Genomic DNA, 22694 nt, shown 5'->3' with positions numbered 1-22694 from the left:
TGAATAAATTGCGCTGATATGCGCTGATCTGTTAGTTAACAGATACCAAGAATGTTAAATGTGGAGTAACTATGTTAGTCGGTCGGTCACTCCCCCAACAGTGTTATAAAATGTCAATGACGTGGCTTAGACCGTCAAAACGTATCCAATTCTCGTAAAGCATTTGACCGGTCTAGACGTAAATTATCGTAGCAGCCGGTTGACATTACAGTATTTCTTGAAATATATATTTACAGATTTTTTTTTATTAATAAGTAACAAAGTACGAAATGTGGCGCTTATTAGCTGTTCTCGCATGCAGCTTTATTGCAATAGTTGCTGGTGCTGAGCAAGATGTGCTGGAACTTGGCGATGACAATTTCGCCTCCACTTTGAAGCAGCATGAGACCACATTGGTTATGTTCTACGCACCCTGGTAAGTTGGGGCGGTGGGTGTGGCAGCGCTCACAATTGCAACGTCAATTGTTAATATTAAGTGAATTGTGTGACCATGATTAATCGAATTAAAAGTACACGTCAGCGGCTGCCGTGTAAAAGAAAGGCCACATACATATAGCCAGGAATTGACAAGTCAGCGTCGGCCATTTTAGCTTGTATACATATGTACATACATGCATATGTATGCGCGAATAGATGCATGTGTGTGCGTGTATGCGGGCTGATAAAGTAAGCTGTAAACTTGTCTAAGCTAATGCATGAACAAATAGCTTTCTGTGCATATGTATCTGTGTTTTTGTTTGTTTGTGTAGACAAAGAAGAAATTAAGTTGCGCAGCTTGAAACGCCGGCCGGTTCGCTGTGCTTGATTTCAAATGCCACATCTTGAACAAAATTGACTTATCAGCTCCAGCATACGCACAGAACAAGCTGTTTAATTGAGTCTTGCTAGTATGATAAGAGAGCGCGCACATGAACTACGCTCAGATAAGCTCTGAAATGAATTTATACCCTGTTGGTTATGGGCTTCATTGGGTATACACTGCTAAATTCTAAGTACGTGTTAACTAAATCAATAAATTCTTTTTCTTAAATCAAGGTCAATTCTGAAAAGATGGATAGTTCCTAATGTTTCTCTTAATTGTTCTTATTGATAAGTACAAGCCAAAGACAGTCTGATAAACATAAAATGAATGGGTTTGCTAGTGTAGTTCAATTTCGGTACAAAGAAGATAGCATCTCCTATTTCCTTGTACTCAACTTGTTTTTTGATAACCGAAACTACGATATGTTTTCTGAATAACTGACGTGTCTTTAATAACGTTTTCTTCTGATTTTAGGTGCGGCCACTGCAAGCGTTTGAAGCCCGAATATGCCAAAGCTGCTGAGATTATTAAAGATGACGATCCACCAATCAAATTGGCCAAGGTAATCCTAATGCATACCAAAAGCAATCAATATCCATTTCAACTTTATTGTCTTTTTTATCTCAAAGGTCGACTGCACAGAAGCCGGCAAGGAGACGTGCAGCAAGTACTCAGTGAGTGGCTATCCAACGCTGAAGATCTTCCGCCAGGACGAGGTGTCGCAGGACTACAACGGACCACGCGAGGCTAATGGCATTGCCAAGTATATGCGTGCTCAGGTTGGACCTGCATCTAAGCAGGTGCGCAGCATTGAGGAGCTAGCCAAATTCCTGGACACTAAGGATACAACTATCTTTGGCTATTTCAAAGACATTGACTCCAAATTGGCAAAGACTTTCCTGAAGTTTGCTGACAAGAATCGTGAGAAATACCGTTTTGGACACAGCGAAGACGAGGAAGTGCTTAAGCAGCAAGGCGAAACGTAAGTGAGGCAGGACTAAAACTAAGCAAGACTCAAGATCCGTTAGATCAATAATTCATATACATATATTTTTTAACTTTAATAAATAGTTTGTAATTTTTTTGTATAATGTAATTCATGTCCGATTGCAAATCGCCAACTAGTTTATAACTCTGTAGATAGCTTATAAGCTTTGTTAAGGTAGTTAATGTCAGTTAATTGGAATTATTAATGCTTTACAATTTGTTTTATCTTTCATATATTTCATAGAGATAAGATTGTGCTGATACGCGCACCACACTTGGCCAACAAATTTGAGTCGTCCACAATTAAGTTTGAAGGTAGCTCCGAGTCTGATTTGATCACTTTCGTCAAGGAGAACTAGTAAGTTAAACTTAGCTAATTCCACATGATTTTGCAGCAGCTAACGATTCCCTCTTGTAGCCATGGTTTGGTGGGCCACCGCACACAGGACACTGCTCGCGACTTCCAGAATCCTTTGATTACTGCTTACTATGCTGTTGATTACCAGAAGAACCCCAAGGGCACGAACTACTGGCGAAACCGTGTTTTGAAGGTGGCCAAGGAGTTTGTTGGCCAGATTAACTTTGCCATCAGCTCGAAGGATGATTTCCAGCATGAGTTGAATGAATATGGCTACGATTTCGTTGGTGACAAGCCCGTCATTTTGGCACGCGATGCCAAGAATCTCAAATATGCCCTGAAGGAGGAATTCTCCGTGGAGAATCTGCAAGACTTTGTGGAGAAGTTGCTGGCCAACGAACTGGAACCCTACATCAAGAGCGAGCCAGTGCCCGAGTCGAATGATGCACCTGTTAAGGTGGCCGTCGCCAAGAACTTCGATGAAGTAGTCATCAACAATGGCAAGGATACGCTGGTCGAGTTCTATGCCCCCTGGTGCGGACACTGCAAGAAACTGACTCCCATCTACGAGGAGCTGGCCGAGAAACTGCAAAATGAAGATGTAGCCATTGTCAAAATGGATGCCACGGCCAACGATGTGCCTCCAGAGTTCAATGTGCGCGGTTTCCCCACACTCTTCTGGCTGCCCAAGGACTCGAAGAACAAGCCCGTCAGCTACAATGGAGGTCGCGAACTGGACGACTTCATCAAATACATTGCCAAGGAGGCCACCACAGAACTGAAGAGCTTCGATCGCAGTGGCAAGCCCAAGAAGACTGAGCTGTAGAGGCCCCTCTGTCTCTTGCTCTCTTCTTCTAAATTAGCTGTAACTAATTAGCATTTCCATATTTTTGTAAAATCGAATGCATTCTCAGCCAACCGCCAATCGCAAAAGCAGCAAAAGCAGCAAAACAAATAATAACGTGTATTAAATTATTTAATAGTGTGATTCTTGAAATTCAATTAATGCTGTCAATAAACGTAAAATCTACTTTCATCTTATAATTAATATATTATACACATTTCCATATATGTATATGTATTTAAGCTTAAAATCGATTGTCAGCCATATATAGTAGAGTCGGTTTATACTGAAAATTGAGTCGCTGCATTTAGATGCTCCAAACTCTCCTCCATCATCAAGCGGAACCAATCGGGTATAAACGTATATTCGCTTCGTTCCTCCGCATATTTATATTTAATATTTCCATTCTCAGCATCGTATTCTAAGAGATAAACTGTGCTGGCGCTATCCACATCAGCCAAAAGCGTTTTAATGTTGCCCAAGCAACGCCGTAGAAAATGTCCACATATATTAGGCGACCAGTCGTGCTCCTGTTAAAATTAAGATTTATATTAATTTATGCATAATGCTGTTAGTCTAAGAGGCTTCGGTCTTCTACTCACACACTCCCGCCACAGCTCACGCAGCTTCCTGTGTATAATCTTGTGTACGTTTCCCTGTTTATCATGATAAGCTATATAAATCTTTTCAATGCCAGCTAGAAAAGATTCGGCCCACCATTTGAGCACCTCATTGCGATTATGATCAGACCATTCCCAGGGTTTCATTTTATCCAAACGCAATTTCAGATCCACAAAGGTTTTGGGCAAACCGCAGCTGAATAGTTAACAGTTAAATAGTTAATTACTATACCAATGGGTCGAATATCTAATTTATAGTTACATTGTATTGATCGAGTGCTCTGCTATAATGGGCGCATCGAAGAGCACATGTATGCCACAAATGTCTGTGCTGAAGATACAATAATATTGGCCTTTTAATTTGATTTCTCGAGGTCTATCCGAACTTCCAATGGGGCCAACTAAAGTAAGATATGTGAATAGTTATATATGTTTATCATTAATATCTTGGTAGTTACCTCCAGCGGTCAGGCAACGTTTTTTCAATGCTCTCATCCATTTTGTCATTAATAAATCTTTTTGCTGTGCAACATCTACCGATAAAGGTTGTTCAGTATTTTGCACCGGACACATGTATATCGTATTGCGATATTTGCTTACGGCTAGAGTCCAGTTATTTTTGTACTCATACGGTGCGCACATGATTAACCGTAAAGTCTCACGGCTGCAAACAATATCCGCATCTATGTGCAGAAGTCCCTCATCGTTGCGTTTCGCAAAGTTTTCGAACGAGCACCGCAAAAAGTAGAATAAATTATCCAAATACCGGGGCTTGGGTATGGAAAGTTCTTCCCTGTCTTCGTTACATCGGGCTAGTGAAAATGGAAGTTGGTTGAGCGCTGGTTGACTTAAAAAACAAATTCGCGCAGAAGTATTCTCAAAATGTCCCTCAGGTGACAAACTGTATTCGCCCACATGCGATGGAACTTTAACAGTGGGAAACGATCCTTTATCCTGTGGCGGAGTCGCCCGCGCATTGATCTGTAACACTTTATAATTTGAAAACATTTCAAAAGCGATCGTGAAATTTATAAATGAAATCAAATTTCGCCCAAGCTTTTTTGAACGATGCGCTAAAAACAGTTACTTTAAGCGTTCTTCTTCTATGCTGTCCATTCACCACGAAAATGTAAACAAACCGCTGCGCATGCAGATGAATTGTGGTATTTGGGTTTTTTGACAAATACGGTCACACTTCGACCGGGCAGTGATTGCACTGCACGTGTTTTAAAAATTCGCACGGTTCGCTTCGAATTGGTGCGCTTAAAATTTAGTTTTAATGCAATCGAGTAGTGAAACATGGAAATAAATATCAACAAGCTGCGACGCAGCGTTCAAATGCTGTTGCAGCTTATTGCGGAAAAGCAGCAGAATGATGGGTTTGCATTAAATTTAAAGAAGTTTCTAAAGAAACAGGTAAGCGAAAATTTTACTTGATCTAAAATGTGTTATAACGTGTTTTCTTATGTTTTATGTTCAAGCTGTATGCTGAGCAGGATGTGGAGCGCCTGTTTAACAATCTTAGCGAACAGTTAACGTCGCCGGGTTATACAGTGCCTCTGGCTTTGAGTTTCGAGGAGCACCTGCTGTTACTGTTGACCATGTCGCTGCGTTCGAATCCATCAGATCGAACAGAGAAATATAAATTGGAATGTATTGCCTTGGCTAAGTTGTTGCAGTTGTCAGAGGCTGCCAGGAGGTGAGTAGCATATACCATTCGTATTATTTATATATTAACATATATATTACAGATTCGCCAAGAGCTACTTTCGCAATCGGGCAGCCCCTTTCGAGGTGCAGATGCCCACTAAGGTGCCCAGCAAGAAGTCTAAAAGAACGCACACAAATGGCACTATGGAAGCAACAGATCTAACATGCGATTTGGATTTCATCAAATGTTGCTATCAGCTACTGAAAAGTGACGTAGTCTACTATAGAGAGCTATGGGATTGGTCGCAATTCCTGGCCAGCTATACAGAAAAACAAAAGACATGTCAGCTAACGCAGCTATACTTGAATCACATTCTGGCCTTGTTAACCGATATGACCAGCACACAGCTGCATGAGCTAAACATACGCTCAGCGATACCTAATGAGGTGCAGCTTTTATTCGAGCAACAGCAGCAATTGCCCACATTGATGAGCTCCAGCTATTTGCCCGATCTGCCCGAGCAAACGCTGAAGCTAAGACTCAACAAAGCAAATCAATCCGTAATCGACATGGAAGGCGTCCTGCTGCCCATTTACAATGAGGAAAATCAAAAGTTCTATGCTGATTCAGATGGATGCTATGATCGCATCGTTAAAGTGGATTCAACAAGTGTAAATCTACGTAGCATTGCTCTAGGCGTAGCTGCGGCAAAGCCCATTTGTCTCTCTGGTCCAGTTGGCTGTGGTAAGACCACCCTAATTGAATATCTCGCACGTAAAACGGGACGCATTTGCCCTAAACCAAAAGAAATTGAAATCAGCAAACGAGCTCAAGAAGAGGAGGAGCTACTGATACCCAAAAGAAAACAAAAGACAACAAAGAGTGCGGCTGGAAAGAGAAAAGTCGAAGAAGATGTAGAAGAACTAATGGTGCTTGAGGATGGCGATGGACTGGCTCAGCGAAATGGTTTCTTACGCATACAGCTTGGTGATCAGACGGATAGTAAAATGCTGCTGGGCCAATATCGTTGTACAGATGTGCCAGGTGAATTTGTTTGGCTGCCGGGTGTATTGACACAGGTAAGAAATGAGACTATACTTGAATGTATAGCTGTATATTAATAAATCTAAATTTTAAACAGGCTGTCATGCATGGTTACTGGCTGCTCTTGGAGGATTTAGATGCAGCTACACAGGACACATATACGATATTGAGCAGCCTCTTAGAGCGCAATTACCTGAGTGTACCTGGTTTTAGAGATTGCGTCAAGGTTGAGCCAGGGTTTCAATTGTTTGTAACAGTGCGGTAAGCGAAGCTACGGCTAATATCGTAAATATATATAAATTTTCTATTTTTATCGCAGCACCAACAAATCATCCAACAATTCCAGTCAAAAATCTCTATTATCTCTGCTAGAGAAATATCTATACACCATAAATATTTTACCACTCTCGCGCAACGAGCTATGCAAAGTGGTTAGCACTAATTATCCTAAACTGGCAACGGTAGCGAATCGCATTGTGGATGTCTTCTTGACCTTCTCCAGTGGAGATCATACAGCTGCTGATAATTTGCGCCAGCAAGAGACCACAGATAAGGCAGATACCACAGAAAAGTATCTGGCGTTGCCATTTGAGCATGTCCAACTCTCGAACATGCCCAACTCCGGACGCTTGGTATCCACGCGGGATCTCATCAAGCTCTGTCAGCGTTCTAATGCTCAGTTTTCGGTGACAAGCTCTGAATGCGCTTACTTTGTCTTCCGCAATGCTATCGATGTCTTTTGCGCTTATCTGCCGGAGAGCAAAGAGAAGACAGCTCTTATAACAAGCGTTGGCGCTAAGTTGGGCATCATTAGATCGAGATGTGAACATTTTGCTAATGAATACAAACCCGACGTGGAATTCGGCAAGCAGACTTTTAAAATTGGACGCGCTATATTACCAACAATGAACGTGGAAGAGGAGCAAAGTGAAACACAAAATGGAACTAAAAGACAAAAGCTAACAATGGAAAGCAAGAAGACAATATTCAAGCCAGCTGCAAAACGTGCAACATTTTCGTTTACACGCTTGGCCAGTTGTATATTGGAACGCATTGCAGTCTGTGTGAATCAGTCAGAGCCCGTGCTCCTGGTGGGCGAGACGGGTGTGGGCAAGACATCCTCTGTGCAGTATCTGGCAGAGCGCACCGACCATAAGCTCGTGGCTATAAATATGAATAACCAGTCGGATGTATCGGATCTAGTGGGTGGCTTCAAACCCGTCGAGCTGAACTATGTGCTCGCCCCGCTGCGCTACGAGTTTGAATATCTGTTTGGAGAGACCTTCAATGCAGATAAAAATCAGCAGTTTATGCGCATCTTCGCCACACACTTTAACAACGGACGTTACAGTGTGATCATACGAACTATGTTGAGCGTCACGAACAACATGTTCAGTAAGCCGCAGCATAAGTCGAATCCTTTCCTGCCACGTTGGCAGACGTTGCACGAGAAGCTGCAGCGCTTGCAACTGCAGCTGGACAAGAGCATAAATATATCGTTTGCCTTTATACCTGGCTCCTTGGTCAATAGCATCAGCAATGGTGATTGGGTGCTGTTGGATGAAATCAATTTGGCATCGGCAGAGACACTCGAATGCCTGTCCACCATCCTGGAGCCGGAGGGCTCGGTTGTGCTGCTGGAGCGTGGCGATTTTATGCCTGTTAAGCGACATCCGGACTTTCGTATATTTGCCTGCATGAATCCCAATACGGATATTGGTAAAAAGGATTTGCCTGTGGGCATACGCAATCGCTTCACCGAATTCTTCGTCGATGAGCTGACCACAGATGCAGATTTGGGTCTGCTCGTCGGGGACTATCTGGCCAATACGGGCATCCAACGCAAATCGGTGCATAACATTGTGCAGCTATACAAATCGCTGAGACGCCTTTCCGAGCTGCAGCTCAATGATGGACTTGGCAATCGTCCCGTCTACTCGCTGCGCACGCTCTGCCGTAGCTTGCGCATATGCGCACGGAATCTGTGTGGCTCGATTGAGCGTAATCTGTATGAGAGCTTCTGCCTGAGTTTTCTGACACAACTGGATCCGGAGTCACATCAAATGGTGTTGCTGCTCATACGTAATGCATTGCTGCAGAATCCAAAGGCTGTGCTCAATCAATCGCTGCCACAACTGGGTGAGAATTATCTGCAATTTGAAGGCTACTGGATACAGCGTGGTAGTCTGGAGCCACAGTCTTGCGAGCACTATATATTAACATCTAGCGTCAAGAAGAATCTGCAGGATCTGGCGCGTATCATATCCATTGGTAAGCTGCCCATTCTGCTGCAAGGACCCACCAGCGCGGGTAAGACGAGTCTCATAGACTATGTAGCCCGGAGGAGTGGCAATCGTTGCCTACGCATCAACAATCACGAGCACACGGATCTGCAGGAATACATTGGCACCTATGCAGCCGATGTTAACGGCAAGCTGAGCTTCCGGGAAGGAGTTCTGGTGCAAGCCATGCGACATGGCTATTGGATTATCTTGGATGAACTGAACTTGGCCTCAACGGACATTTTGGAGGCATTGAATCGGGTGCTCGATGACAACCGTGAGCTGTACATTGCAGAGACACAAACGCTGGTCAAGGCGCATCCCAATTTTATGCTCTTTGCCACACAGAATCCGCCGGGCCTATACGGTGGTCGTAAGACCTTGTCCCGTGCCTTCAAGAATCGCTTCATTGAACTGCACTTTGCGGACATACCCCGCTCGGAGCTGGAAATTATATTGGAGCAACGCTGCCTGATACCCGCTTCGTATGCTCGAAAGATGGTCCAGTGCATGACACAGCTGCAGCAGCACCGCAAGAATACCTCCAAGCAGGTGTTTACGCTGCGCGATCTCTTCCGCTGGGGAAATCGCTATACGCTGGCAGACAAGGCCCTGCAGCAGGATACGAAATATGATTGGAATCAACATCTGATAGAGGAGGGCTACCTGGTCTTATCCGCCAAGGTGCGCACCAGCGAGGAGCTGCAGCTAATTGAGCAGACTTTGTATGCTAATTTTAAGAAACGCATCGACTTGGAGCTGCTCTTCGACATTAATACACAGCGAGAGAGTTCCGCCGTTAGTCGAAAAATCTTGGAGGCCATTAAGAACTTTAAACAGCGAGGCGACATCGTCTGGACACGGAATATGACACGCATGGCAGTGCTGACGGCCAAGGCACTGCAGTTTGATGAGCCGGTGCTTCTAGTGGGTCCCACGGGCTGTGGCAAGACAACGGTCTGCCAACTCCTGGCGAGCATTGCTCAAAAGCGTCTGCGCATCCTCAATTGCCATATGCACACGGAGGGTGCGGACTTTCTGGGTGGCCTGCGACCTTGCCGTAGTCAAGATAATAGTTCTCAAAAGCTGTTCGAATGGGCCGACGGTCCGCTCATCTATGCCATGCAGGAGGGATCCTATTTCATGGCCGACGAAATATCGCTGGCAGAGGATTCAGTGCTGGAGAGGCTCAACTGCATATTGGAGCCGGAACGCAGCGTGTTGCTGGCTGAAAAGGGAGGAGTTGTAGAGGAGCAGCTGGTCACTCCCAATGACGATGGCGAGTGCAAAACCAATGAAGATTTTGTGGTGCAGGCCAAGGCGGGCTTTCAGTTTCTGGCCACCATGAATCCAGGCGGAGATTTTGGCAAGAAGGAACTCTCACCTGCTTTGCGCAATCGCTTCACGGAAATCTGGTGTCTGCCCTCGGACAACAAAGAAGATCTCATTGAGATTGCCCATAATTGCATGCAGCGTGGCTCGACGGCCAGCTCCCTAAAGGATACCCATAAAATAGCGGAATACCTAGTGGAAATTGTACTCTATATACGCGACTCCAACGAGAAGTTCAAGTTCTCGGTGCGCGATATACTCGCCTGGGCGAGCTACATGGTCAGCAATGCGCATTTGTCATTCGCGGAGCAGGCAATCTTTGGACTGGAGACAATCTTTCTGGATGCCCTGGAGATGTTGCCGCACGAATCGCAGGCACAAATTGAAGAGCTAAAGTCGAAGATCACCGCATATGCTATAGAGCAAGCAAAGATCATACTCTCAGAGAAATTTGATCGCGCTCAGTTGGCTGAGAAACGAGGCCAGGAGGTGCAGCTGGACGAGCAGCTCTTTGGCATACGCCCCTTTTATATAGCTGTCAATCCGAAGCGCCTGATGCCCGCCGACTCGAATTTCCTGTTCGATGCGCCCACAACCAAGAAAAACCTATTTCGATTACTCTCGGCTCTCTCCCTGCAAAAGCCTGTGCTGCTGGAAGGCCCACCTGGAGTTGGCAAAACCTCCATTGTGGAGAGCATCGCGCATGCCATCGGCTATGATATAGTGCGCATTAATCTGTGCGAGCACACAGACCTGGCTGATCTCTTTGGCACCGATCTGCCAGCTGAGGATAATCTGCTGGAGCGCGTCGAGGCCCAGAATCAATTGGGCAGCTTTATATGGCGCGATGGTCCATTGCTGGCTGCTTTGAAAGCGCCCAATACATGGATCTTGCTGGATGAGTTGAACTTGGCGCCGCAGTCTGTACTGGAGGGTCTCAATGCAGTGCTGGATCATCGTGGCGAGGTCTACATACCGGAACTGAACAAGAGTTTCCAGCTGACGAGCAGCACGCGTATTTTCGCCTGCCAGAATCCACTGAAACAGGGAGGCGGACGCAAGGGATTGCCGCAATCGTTCCTAAATCGTTTCAACAAGGTTTATCTGAGAAAGTTGACTACGGAGGATCTGCTGCATGTGGTCAATAGGAAGTATGCCAAATACTTTGATGAACTCAGGACATACTTTGAGGGACTTCTGCAGCAGGAACAGCTGCCCAGAGGCAATCTCTTCGAGCTGAACAAGGAGCAGGAAGTTGCTGAAGTGGAGTTCGATTTGGCTGCACGCTTGGTGCGCTTCTCCGAGCAGCTGGACCGCGGCGTTGCCTCCATGGAGTTTGGCTACAAGGGCGGCCCCTTCGAGTTCAATTTGCGTGATATATTGCGCTGGTGTGACCTCTTGCACAATCCGGAGACAGGCTATCTAATGCGGACTGAAGAAAGCAGCTTCCAGGTGACCTTTGAGCAGTTTCTGCTCACGCTCTACGAGCGCATGCAACTGGTTTACTATCAGCGCATGCGTTGCGATCAGGACAAGCTCTACATACGCAATGCCTTCGCCAGTGTCTTCAATTGCAATGCAGAGCAGCTGAATGGCATTGCTGAGGATGTGGCCATCTACTGGACAGCGGATAAGGTATACCTCAATGATGTGGTGCTGCAGCGCTCGCAGCTGCCTCTAGGAGGTGGCACAGTGCAACAGCGCCAGGAGCAGGCGCCATTGCTGCTGGGCACACAGCGACAGCTGCTGAAGCAAATTGTCGAAACGGTGCATATGGAGAAGCCTCTACTGTTATGCGGTGCCACGGACAGTGGCAAGACGAAGCTAATTGATGCTCTGTGCGTGCTGTCCAACAACGTTTGCAACTCGGATAACATTGATGATTCTGTGACGGGCAGTTTTCAGCAGGTGAGATTCTGGCTGGTAACTTTAATTGATCTAATTAATATATTTTTCATTCTCCCTTCAGATCGATCTAAATCGTCATTTGGAGGAAATATACAAGGCTGTGCAGGGCTTGCTCTTTGTGGCAGCTCAAACGGCTTTTATGAAGCAGACGGAATATGCTTTTGTGCAGCAGTTATGGGCCGCTTGGAGCAAGTACAATCAGCTCTTGAAATTGAGCACAGGTGAGCGACACTAAACTGTAATCCTAGTCAAGTCTGTTGCTAAAGGAAACTTCTTGCAGAAACTGCCCAACACAGCGTTGCTGAGGAGCTGCAGCTATTCGAGCGTCGTTTGTCTGCCCTGGAACGAATCATTCTTAAGTTATCCGAAACGCCACCAGAATGTCGCGATCCACTCTTCGATCAATTGCCGCAGTACAAGACGCGATTGTCTCTGCTGCAAGCCTACATCAAATCCGCTGATTCACTTAATACGGGCGGCTCCTTTGAATGGGTGGATTCGCGCATTGTTACATCCTTGAAGTGTGGGCAGTACATCTTGTTGGAGCATGTGAATTTGTGCTCTTCTGCCGTGCTGGATCGCCTGAATCCCGTGTTTGAGCCGAATGGCAGTCTACTGATTGCAGAGAAGGGCATTAGCGCACACACTAGCGCCGAGGTGGTTCACAAAGCTCCAAACTTTCGCGCTTTTCTCACAGTCGATCCCAAGAACGGAGAACTGTCACGTGCCATGCGTAACCGTTGTGTGGAGCTGTCATTGAGCGTTTCAAAGGACGCCTACAGCGTAGATGATATGCGTGCCATTGTCCATGGCCAGGGCGTGCGGCACATAGACGCTATTGACTGCATGCTCAGCATACATCGTGGCATAGTTCAACTCACGGAATTTAACTCATACACCATCTCACATCTCACTCAGTTCGCCTTCCTGAGTGCCGCCTACAAAAGGATTGGATATCAGCTGAAGCGGGCCATTTACGTGGCTGCCATGGAGGTTTATGTGTACGCAGCCAGCACGGATCTAATGGGCTATGGCCTGTCCTACTATCAGAACAAGCTGCGCGACGTGGTGCTAACTCACATAGAGAAGTTTGAGGAGAGTGAGGTGCAGCAGGTGGATTATCTGAATGATGTTATATTGCGTACAGATGAGCTGAATGAACTGACGCTTATAAAACTGCAAGCAGCTGCCTTGAAGGTGCTACTGGAGACGTCCACTGAAGATGAGCAGCTGCCCAAGGAGCAACTCAGATCACTATTTCAGCCCATGGAAGCGCTTGATCTAGGTCAGCTGAATCTGCAGCAGTTCAGGCGTTACTTCCTACACATGCTATATGAAGTGAGTGCGTTTGATGAACTGGAATTGCGACATCTTTATCTGCAGCAGTGTCTGAAGGCTGATGCGGGATTGCAACAGATCTCGACAAGCCTATATGAATGCCTGCTGCAGCAGGGCAAGCATTTCCGCAAGAATCTACCTCAACTGCCTTGGCATCGGAAACTCTTTCCACGCCTGCGTGACTATGCAACGCAGCGGGAGGCAAAAGGTGCTGGCCCAGACGCCGCCTTGGCACTCAGTGCTGCTCTGTTATCCCAGCAGCTGATGGATAAGATACCGAAGAGAGCTCTGGGCAAGATCCAGCACTTGGATGCGCTGCAATATTCGCAAGCCTTGATGGAGAAGAAGATCACTGATAAGTTTAGCAACGATTTTCTAAGCCAACTCGCCGTCTTCCTCAACAATCTGCAGCTGGTGCTGCAGCAGCACTTGAGCTTTGCTCGCTTTGAGTTGCCTCAATATGCTCAATTCTTGACTAAGCTGAAATGGTTTAATCGCTTGCTGACCACAGCTCAGCAGAAGCTGCTGCATAATAACGAGCTGCATGCGCCGCTAATGCACAAACTTGTGCTGCACTTCAATTGGCTGCAGAAGCATCTGATAGTCGCTTTAGTTGAGGCCTGGCCCGAGCTGTTTGACGAGTATGAAGAGCTGCGCGAGAGTCTGCATCAGATGTACTTCTATGTGGAGCAGACCAAGCGGCCAATGAATGTGATCTGCAAGATTTATGCCAAGCAATTTACACAATTTCAGCCTTACTATCTGGAACAACAGGTGAGTGTGTTCAATATTTTATATAAATATATGTATCAATGTTTTCTTACAGATCACACTGCACGAGCAACTGGCGCAGCTGCAGCAGCTGTTGAATGTGGTGCCACAGTATGGCAATATGGATAGCAAACTGTGGCTGCACAAGTGGCTGGCTCTCCACTCAGATGAGGCACACAAATGGCGTGCTTTTATGAGAAGAAACATGCCTAGCTGTCAGCTGAAGCAGTTCGAGCTGACAGACAACTGCAAGGGAAAGCTGCAGGAGGCGCTGCTCAAACTGCAAGTGCAGCTCAAAGAGCAACAACTGCAGGCATTAACAGAAGATCAACTCAAACTGGACATAGATATAGCAGAAATTAGGCAACAAGTCAGTGCTAGCCAGGATGAGGCGAGTGATGAGCATGTAGTTGACCTGAAAACGAGCGAATTAAAGTCTTATCAACTGCTTCTGCCAGCCTTGCGAGATTACTTTATGGAACGTGCGCTGAGCCGTTCACTGCATACGGATTGTGATGAGGAAGTGAATCAGCTGTACAGCGAGCAGCTGCTTACGCTGAATGGACACCTCTGGCAGTGCTTGAATACATTGAGCAGTGAGACACATGCCAATGCAATGATTGCCTGGCAGGAGCTAAAACTTGTGCTGGAGGAGCAACAGAGTCCAGAGCAGTTTAAGGAACTACTGCAGCAGCAATTGGCTGGCAGCAGTTTCTACAAGGCGCTGCGCAGCTATCGGCGTGCATATCGACAAGCACTGCAATGCTATCAACTGGAGAATTTGGCCACGCGCTTCGATTGCGCCCAGTTGCCCAGCGAACCGGAGCTGATGTGCCGCTACAGCTATCAAGGAGCACCACTGACGAATGCCCTCTTGGCGCTGCTTTGCCAGTCGAATGGACAAATGCTCGCCGTGCCGCTCAGCGAGCTGCAGCCCTGGCGGCAGACATTGCAACAAACGCGACAGCTGCTCTGGCAGAATGGACAGCTCCTGGGAGGCCGGCACAGCCCAGAGCTCAACAATCTAGAGTTGGTGGCAGAGGGTGGCAAACAGCTGCTTAAGGAATTGGCATATGTGCAGCATCAGCAGCAACTGGAGTCGGGCTTTGAAAGCTGCGTACAGGAATTGAAGCATGTGCTGCAGGAGCTGGAATCAAAGGATGAGAAACTAGCATTAAACAACTCATTCCATGCAGCGCTGGGTAACACGCTCATAGGCGCTCTGGAGCTATGCGTGCTTACGCATGCACCGCTCATCGATCCCGTGGAGAAGAATCGCCTGAAGAATCTGTACGTTGCCGAGGACATCGATTGCCTGCAGCATCTGAGCGCTGGCTACGACTTCATGAAGATCATCATGAGGTACAAGCACTTTGGCCAACAGATCTACGAGCAGCTGCAGCAGCGACTGCAACAGCTTCAGCAGCAACAGCAACAGCTCAACCAGAAGTTGGCCCTGCGACCGGAGCAATGTCTGTATGCCAGCTTGGTGCAGGACTTAGTGCACTTCCTGAAATCCAATTGCGATAGTGTTGCCCTGCATAAGTTGGTATTTGCCATCAAGGAGAATTGGTCGCACTTTGTGGGTCCCCAGGCGGCTAATGATATGCAACTGCGTCGTGGCGCTGAGCTGTTGAGCAAACTGGATCTTTGGCTTGCTAATGCGCAGCGCTTTGTGCATCACACGCTGCTGCGCTATGATGCCTACTATCAGGACTTTGTGCAGCCCATCAAATGTGCTGTGAATCAGCTGCGCTTTGGGCTGGAGCAGCTGAAGCAGCTCTTCACTCGAGTGCTCTTGGCGGGCAGTGCTCCAGAGGCTCTCAAGCTGGAGCAGACGATCGCGCAGATGGTGGAGTTCCCAGCGCAACGACCGTTGGCCATCAGGAACAGTCATGTCTACGGACTCCTTGCCAAGCTGCCACACAGTGAGCACGAATACTTCCGCCTGCTCAAGGCCAAGCTGTGCGAGCTGCGCAACTTCGTCTCCATTGCTGCGAGCATTGATGAGACGATTTTCACTGCCTACGACGATGCCTTAAGCATTTGCAATCGCACCTGGCAGCAGGAGGAGCAGCGTCGCAAGGATCAACGTGCCGAGGAGGAGAGTCTATATAAGACTAAAACCTTGGGTGGCATAGAGGATGAGGAGCTTGTAGAGCTGCAGGAGATTGAACAAAATTTCCCCACCAACCTGGACGAAGACTATGCCGACTTTGTGGATCAGCCAACGCTCGAGCAGGTGCTGAAGTTGGATAAAAAGGCTAGCACGAAGGCGAAGCTTGCGCAAATAGTCAACGAACAGGATTACGTATTCCTCGCACGCAATTTCATCGATGTAATGAGTCGACACACAACTGTCAAGTACCAGGATCAGGAGCAGCAGCAACGGGAGCAGAAGCAGCTGCAACTCATAGAGCCTTACCAGGCGCGCCTCCAGGTCTTTGTGCAGCTGCACGGACACTATAAGACTGCGCTGGGCGCCACGCTCGATGGCAGCGTATATAATGCACTCTCGTTTGCGCTGGCGCTGCAGCAGAGGCACTTAAAGGACCTGGAACTGGAGGAGCCACACTCGTCGCCTGCTGCCTATGACTACTACAAGGACTCCAACATATCTGAGGTGAATGGCTGCCTCAGTGTCATGGAGCGCATAGAGCAGCGGGTGCTGGCACAGCTGGAGCTCTATCCGGAGCATGCGGGCCTGGCGGACATTAAGCTGGTCATCGCGCGCATCCGAAAGCTGCCCGCCAATGCGTCTGTGGTGCGCTTCAATACTGGCTTCCAGCTGCTGCGCCAGAAGCTGGCGCTGTGGAACGAGGTGGCCCATAAGAACAACAATCTGGTCCCCGAAGAGATCGAGGTGGCGGAGTTTGTGCAGCGCTGGACCAAGCTCGAGCTGCAGCATTGGCGCAATTGCCTCAATCAGACGGGACAGCAGGTGGAGCTGCAGGGCTATCGCTATTGGTTCTTCATCTACAATCTGCTGCAGACGGAAGTGGAGCTGCCAGAGCTCATACGAACGCTGCGCCAGTTCGTGGAGGCCGCTTGCTACGGAGACTTCCATGTGCGATTACAGCTCCTCCACGGCTTCGAGATGTACTTGCATAATTTGGAGCGTGTGGGCAAGCGGCAGAATCTGCAGCCGCTCATTGCTGCTCTGCACAATTTGCAGCTGTACTTTGACCAGTTTAGGCTGGAGGTGGCTGAGACGGTGAAGGCACGACGTGCCCCCATCGAAAAGAAGCTCAGGGAGTTTGTCAAGATACAGAGCTACAACAAGGATCTGAGCTACTTCAGCATGCGCAACAATGTGGCCAATGTGCATCGCAATCTGAACAAGTTCCTTAAGGAATATCGCCTGCTGCTCGAGCAGAAGATCAGCGAGGTGTTCCAGCCCAAGGATGCGACCGTCAAGGACTACAGCATGGATAAGAGCAAAGTGAGGAGCAAGACCACGCCCTATTTAGTGGATGTTCAGCACTTTGTAGCGCCAGTGCAGCTTCGCCAGAAGTATCAAGTAAAGGAGCTGGCAGCTGATGCCCTGCCCCTGCTTCAACAGCTGGGTAAACATTTTACCACTGCACGCAACATAGTCACACGGACGCTGAGCCAGGCCAGCTATGGCGCACTGCTGGAAGAACTAGATGAAGTGGTGGATCAGCAGCTGGAACGTTGCGAGCATCTGCGCAATCTCAATGTGGACCGCAGCAAGGAGCGACCACAGCAGAAGCTGCAAGCCAAGCAAATACTGCAGCAGAAACGCAAAGCTCTGATCGATCTCTTCAAGCTGCTCGCCCGAATGGGCTTGAGCTACAGAAGCGGACTAATGGAGCTCACGCTGCGCGGGGAGTTCGAGAACTTCCAGTTGCCGCCGTTCAGCATTAAGGCCATGTTGCCTCAGCTGCACGGCAGCTGGCGACAGCTCAATCAGCATCTGGATCTGTACTACATGAAGAGCGTATTCAAGCTGAAGCTGCTGCAGAATATTATGTTGACGCCTCTGTCGGAGCTGGGCCCGCCCAATATTGAACGCATCAAAGGCTTTGCAGTGGATCTCTTCCTGCACGTGCAGCAGCAGCGCGAGCAGCTGTCGAGTTCCACCAATCAGCTACACCAGCTGCGAAACGCATTGCAGCAATTGCAGCAGCTGGCGGAGATTGTGCTGCCCGTTGAGGTGGACATTGAGCAGCTGCGTTTCAGCCCCAAGGCGGATGAGTGTGTGCAGCTGAAGCATAAGCTCTGTCAAATACAATACGTACTCCAGCAGTGGCAGCTGCTCCTCCAGTGTGCGCCACTGCAGCCGCTCAGCGAGCATAGCGTGCTGCTCCACAGCAAGCCACTGCCTCAGTCCGAGTTGTTGGAGCTGTGCGGCTCAGCTCTGCGTGGCAGCCAGGTGCTGTTGCAGGAGCTGGAACATGCTCACACGGAGTTTTTGGATAGCCAAAAGCTACTTAGCTATCAGCGTAGCTACCAGAAGATTGTGGATAATATTAAACAGGCGGTGGAGCAGCTGGATGCGGGACACGAGGAGCATTTGCCGCTGGCACAGCCGCTGCAGGCACTGCTCAAGCAGCTGGAGAGCAGCTCAGCTGTATGCGAGGCCAAAGCAGAGCCTGTTGACCTAAACAATGTAGACGCGGAGCTAGCTAACATTGCACATGGCGTGTTGCTGGCACTCCAGAAGATCTACAAGGAGCACGGCCAGCAACCAAAGCAGGAGGAGGGCGAGCAGCAAGAGGCGCTCAAGGAGCAGCATCTAAAGCAGCACTTGACAGGCCAACTGATGACCAATTGGGAGCTGTTAGGTCTGCCTCGCACTCTGTCCAAGCTCTCGACTGTGTTGCTGGTGCTGAAGCACGCTAATCCCAGCCAGGAGAAGCTGGTGTGCTTGCGACGAGCTGTGTCCCTGCTGCCCATACTTCAGCAATATCAATTGCTGGCAGATTACATTCTACTGCAGCAGCTGGGCACCCACCGACTCTCGGCCAAGATGCTGTCCATAATGCTTACCGCCTTCGTGGAGATTGGCAGCAAAGGTTTCTGTGTGCCGCCAGACCTCATGCAGGACGAGGAGGGCCAGTCCAAACAGGACTCGAAGAACGGCGAGGGCTTTGGTCTGGAGGATGGTACAGGTGAGAATGATGCTTCGGATAAAATTGAATCTGAGGATCAGCTAGATGATGCCAAGCGGCCAGAGGATCGCAAGGACGAGGGCGATAAGGAGGAGCCCGACAACAAGGAAGAGAAGGGCATCGAAATGAGCGATGATTTCGATGCCAAAATGCAGGACGTGGAAAAGCCAGAGAACGAGGAGGATGACAGTGGCGAATCCGAGGATGAGGAGGAATTAAACAAGGAGATGGGCGAAACGGAAGAGGGCGCCGAAAAGCTGGACGACCAGATATGGGGCGATGACGAGGAAAAACAACCCGAGGAAGAGGAACCGGATTTGAATGAAGAGGATCACGGCAAAGGCAGCAAAGATGAGAAGGATGAGCACAATGATCTGGACGCTAAGAACGACGCAGCCAAGGAGGATGGCAAAGATGAGCACGAAAACGAGGGTCTGGATGCAACAAACGAGCCCAGTGGCGAGGATAAGCGCAAGGAGCAGGCCAAGGATATCGAAGATATGAAGGACCAAGAGCTCGATGAAGAGCAAACCAATGCCATGCACAATGAACTGGAAGAGCCACCAGAGCCAGAGGAAATGGATTTGGGTGATATGAACAACGTGGACGAAGGCCATGACAACGAGGCCGATGAGCCAAATGATGAGAATCCATTTGATATAGACACCATGAAGGAAAACATGCAGCCAGCCGATGAAGCTGAAGAGAATGAAACCGAGGAGGAGAAAAAAGAAGATGAGGACATGTCGGATGAATCAGATTCAGAAGCAGAGGAGAATGGTACGGAAAAAGAGCAAACACAAAAAGGCAAAGACGAGCCAGAAGAGGATCCAAATGCTGAAGAAGAGCAAGAGAACACCGAACCAGAGACACAAACACGTGGAGAATTGGATAGAGAAGAGGAACAGCCAGAGGAGAAACCCGCAGAGCCAGAGGCTCATGAAGAGAAACCAGAGGAGCACTCGCAATCCAAGGATAAATCAAGCAAGGAAGACAACGTGCAATCCGTGCCAGATACGGAGCAGAATAGCTCAGCCGATCAGGTGCAACAACAGCAGCAAGAAGATGATATCAAGCAGGATCAGAAAATGGACGAGCAGGAGACGGGTGAAGAGAAGGATGGCGTGGGTCAAGCTGAAAATGATGTAAGCGCTAAAATATTATAATAAACTTTATTCCCAAAATAAATTATTTTTCTTGCAGACGAATGATGGTGGTCATCAGGGCATAGCTGAGACAAAGGAAACCGTTTCCCAGGAAGAGCGCAAGAATGAGAAGCAAACCCAGGAGAAGCGCAAGCAAGGACGTACGAATGAGGAACGATCTCTAGGTAAGCTAATCATAAATTACTCTCCCAGTTTAAAAAGCAGCTAACTTACATATTCCTTTCCCCAGGTGAAGCTGAGCAAAACAAATTGAAGCAGCTGAAAACTATTGACCAAATGAAGGAGTCCAAACAGAATGAAAGCGAAAAGCAAGAACAAATGGATGAAAATGTTGAAGCGGAGGAGTATCAGCATGTCAAGGAGCCAAAGAACAGCGATAAAACTACTTTGGATAATGCCACAGAGGAGCAATCGAAACAAATCAAGCATCAAGAAGATGAAGAGCTCAAAGACGAAGCAGATGCCGAAAACGCAGATGAGCTGATGGCAGATGAGGATGTGCCAGCAGAGCAAGAGCAGGATGACACACAACTGGAGCAGCTGAGCTCCGAAAAAACCGATCAGAAATCAGACAAGCCTTCTAAGACGGAGCAGGCAAAGGAACGAGTGGAAGAGCCACAGCAGATGGAAATAGAGGGCGAAGTCGTAGCCACAATGACTGTGCCGCGCAGCACTGAGACCACTGCGCATAGCAAGTAATGCCATTAAGAATACTCTTTGAAATTCATATATTAATAATATATAATTTATTTACAGCACGGAGCTATTGCTCGAGAAGAGCTTGCAGGCCCAGGAGCTAAGTACAGCAGAGCAAATTGAGCTCAGGCAAATGTATCAACAACAGCTAACTAGCACGAATCCCGTAAGTAATATACATAGTCTCATATGATCAATTGTCTAACCAGCTTTCTTTTTGACACACAGAATCTGCCACAGCATGAGGATTATGAGAGCTGGTCGAGCATCTCCAATCGCATGACGCAAAATGCTCGCGAGCTGTGCGAACAGTTGCGTCTCATCTTGGAGCCGACAAAGTGCACCCGTCTCAAGGGTGACTATCGCACGGGTCGACGCATCAACATGAAAAAGATTATACCATATATAGCCTCGCAATTCCGTAAAGACAAAATCTGGTTGCGCCGCACAAAACCCGCCCAGCGCGATTACAAGATAACTATAGCCATTGACGATTCCAAGTCGATGCATCATAACAATTCCAAAATATTGACCCTGGAGGCTATCTCGTTGGTGTCGCAGGCTTTGACGCTGCTCGAAAGCGGTCGCCTGAGCATTGTATCCTTTGGCGAAGCGCCAAAAATTATCCTGAACCACACGGAACAGTTTGATGGACCGCGTTTGGTTAGTGCTCTCAACTTCGATCAGGATAAAACGAAAATTGCGGGTTTGCTCGACTTTATACGCACTGTAAATATGGAAGAGAGCGGCTTGGGAGGCGATAATGGTCTCTTCGAGAATCTGCTGCTGGTGTTGAGCGATGGGCGAAATATTTTCAGTGAGGGCAATCAGAAAGTAAAGAATGCCATCAAACTAGCTAGGCTGCAGCGCATATTCCTCGTATACATCATTATCGATAACCCTGACAATAAGGTAAGCAGTTGAATATGTATAAAATCCGCCAAGAGATTTAATTCAAATTCTTTATTTTTACAGAATTCAATACTGGACATTCAACACGTTGAGGTCAATGCCGATGGCTCGGTGAAAATCAATTCATATTTGGATAGTTTTCCCTTTCCATATTATGTTATTGTCCGGGACCTTAATCAATTGCCTCTAGTACTCAGTGAAGCTATGAGACAATGGTTCGAATTAGTCAATAGTGAATAGACGGTCATTACTTTGTATATAGTAGATAGAAACGATATATAATTACTTATTCCTTTTTTTTAATAATTGGATACTTTATAATATAATAAATATTAAGTTTTTGTATTTTCTATAAATTCTTAGAAAGAAATAAATCAGATTGAATTGACAAAATGAAAATGACCTTTTCATAGCATATTTGATTGATATTGACTGTTAATGAACAGTATTATGTTAGTATAATGCTAAAAACCGTTATTATTTTAAAAAAAAATCGGTTAGTTAACACGATCGTGTCAACTCAATGTTAAAGAACAGGAGTCTGTTAACTAACAGCACGGTAAATGTTAACAAAAATCATTCTGTTAAGTAACTATTTACTACCTGCTAGTCATTTATGTTCGCCTGGTATTTCAATGGCATTTCAATCGAAAATTGGTGGCTCTCGTTGTGCTAGATATTTTCTTTCCAGCCCCAAAAGTATGCTGTCTTGACTGTGATTTACAAATTTAAGGATTTTTTTTCGCTGCTTTAAATAAGGGCCCAAAAATATGCTATGAAATTAATAGTTTTTGCGAGTCCTTTCCGATGATAAATAAAACTCCTTTTTATACATTTTTAAAATGTTT

At 47.2% G+C, this 22694-nt stretch overlaps 3 protein-coding genes across 4 annotated transcripts; 2 read left to right on the top strand and 1 right to left on the bottom strand.

Moving 5' to 3' along the window:
• Positions 1-143: 143 nt before the first annotated feature.
• Positions 144-3191, top strand: LOC6578567 (protein disulfide-isomerase A3). The gene is made up of 5 exons (XM_002004441.4): positions 144-415; positions 1277-1364; positions 1432-1784; positions 2034-2147; positions 2208-3191. Exons 1-5 carry the CDS (start codon positions 270-272, stop codon positions 2971-2973), a joined length of 1467 nt encoding a protein of 488 aa, XP_002004477.1. The 5' UTR covers positions 144-269; the 3' UTR covers positions 2974-3191.
• LOC6578566 (protein cutoff) lies at positions 3106-4722 on the bottom strand. Of its 2 annotated transcripts, XM_032729994.2 has the most exons (5): positions 4212-4302; positions 4070-4144; positions 3874-4012; positions 3594-3807; positions 3106-3521 (listed from the first exon to the last, which is right to left on the bottom strand). In XM_032729994.2, exons 2-5 carry the CDS (start codon positions 4116-4118, stop codon positions 3273-3275), a joined length of 651 nt encoding a protein of 216 aa, XP_032585885.1. In that variant the 5' UTR covers positions 4119-4144; positions 4212-4302; the 3' UTR covers positions 3106-3272. The 2 variants fall into 2 exon arrangements, with proteins under 2 accessions (XP_032585885.1, XP_002004476.1); XM_002004440.4 differs by having other exon boundaries at positions 4070-4722.
• Positions 4723-4811: 89 nt separating this feature from the next.
• On the top strand, positions 4812-22187 carry LOC6578565 (midasin). The gene is made up of 13 exons (XM_044010847.1): positions 4812-5027; positions 5093-5310; positions 5363-6341; positions 6404-6567; positions 6626-11828; positions 11890-12049; positions 12109-13940; positions 13993-20217; positions 20276-20402; positions 20468-20933; positions 20995-21100; positions 21163-21846; positions 21910-22187. Exons 1-13 carry the CDS (start codon positions 4911-4913, stop codon positions 22084-22086), a joined length of 16458 nt encoding a protein of 5485 aa, XP_043866782.1. The 5' UTR covers positions 4812-4910; the 3' UTR covers positions 22087-22187.
• The last annotated feature ends 507 nt before the right edge of the window (positions 22188-22694 follow it).

Source organism: Drosophila mojavensis, unplaced genomic scaffold (assembly GCF_018153725.1).
Source record: "Drosophila mojavensis isolate 15081-1352.22 unplaced genomic scaffold, ASM1815372v1 contig_80, whole genome shotgun sequence".
Classification (NCBI taxonomy): Eukaryota; Metazoa; Arthropoda; class Insecta; order Diptera; family Drosophilidae; genus Drosophila; species Drosophila mojavensis.
This window is presented reverse-complemented; position numbering and strand designations above follow the sequence as displayed.

Coding starts and splice junctions, on each gene's coding strand:
- LOC6578565 (XM_044010847.1), top strand. CDS start 4,911: ATGGAAATAAATATCAACAAGCTGCGACGCAGCGTTCAAATGCTGTTG. Junction 6,342..6,403: donor TGCCGGGTGTATTGACACAG/GTAAGAAATGAG, acceptor AATTTTAAACAG/GCTGTCATGCATGGTTACTG. Junction 20,403..20,467: donor GAATGAGGAACGATCTCTAG/GTAAGCTAATCA, acceptor TCCTTTCCCCAG/GTGAAGCTGAGCAAAACAAA.
- LOC6578567 (XM_002004441.4), top strand. CDS start 270: ATGTGGCGCTTATTAGCTGTTCTCGCATGCAGCTTTATTGCAATAGTT. Junction 416..1,276: donor GTTATGTTCTACGCACCCTG/GTAAGTTGGGGC, acceptor TTCTGATTTTAG/GTGCGGCCACTGCAAGCGTT. Junction 2,148..2,207: donor ACTTTCGTCAAGGAGAACTA/GTAAGTTAAACT, acceptor TCCCTCTTGTAG/CCATGGTTTGGTGGGCCACC.
- LOC6578566 (XM_002004440.4), bottom strand. CDS start 4,619: ATGTTTTCAAATTATAAAGTGTTACAGATCAATGCGCGGGCGACTCCG. Junction 4,013..4,069: donor ACGTTGCCTGACCGCTGGAG/GTAACTACCAAG, acceptor ATCTTACTTTAG/TTGGCCCCATTGGAAGTTCG. Junction 3,808..3,873: donor GAGCACTCGATCAATACAAT/GTAACTATAAAT, acceptor TTAACTATTCAG/CTGCGGTTTGCCCAAAACCT.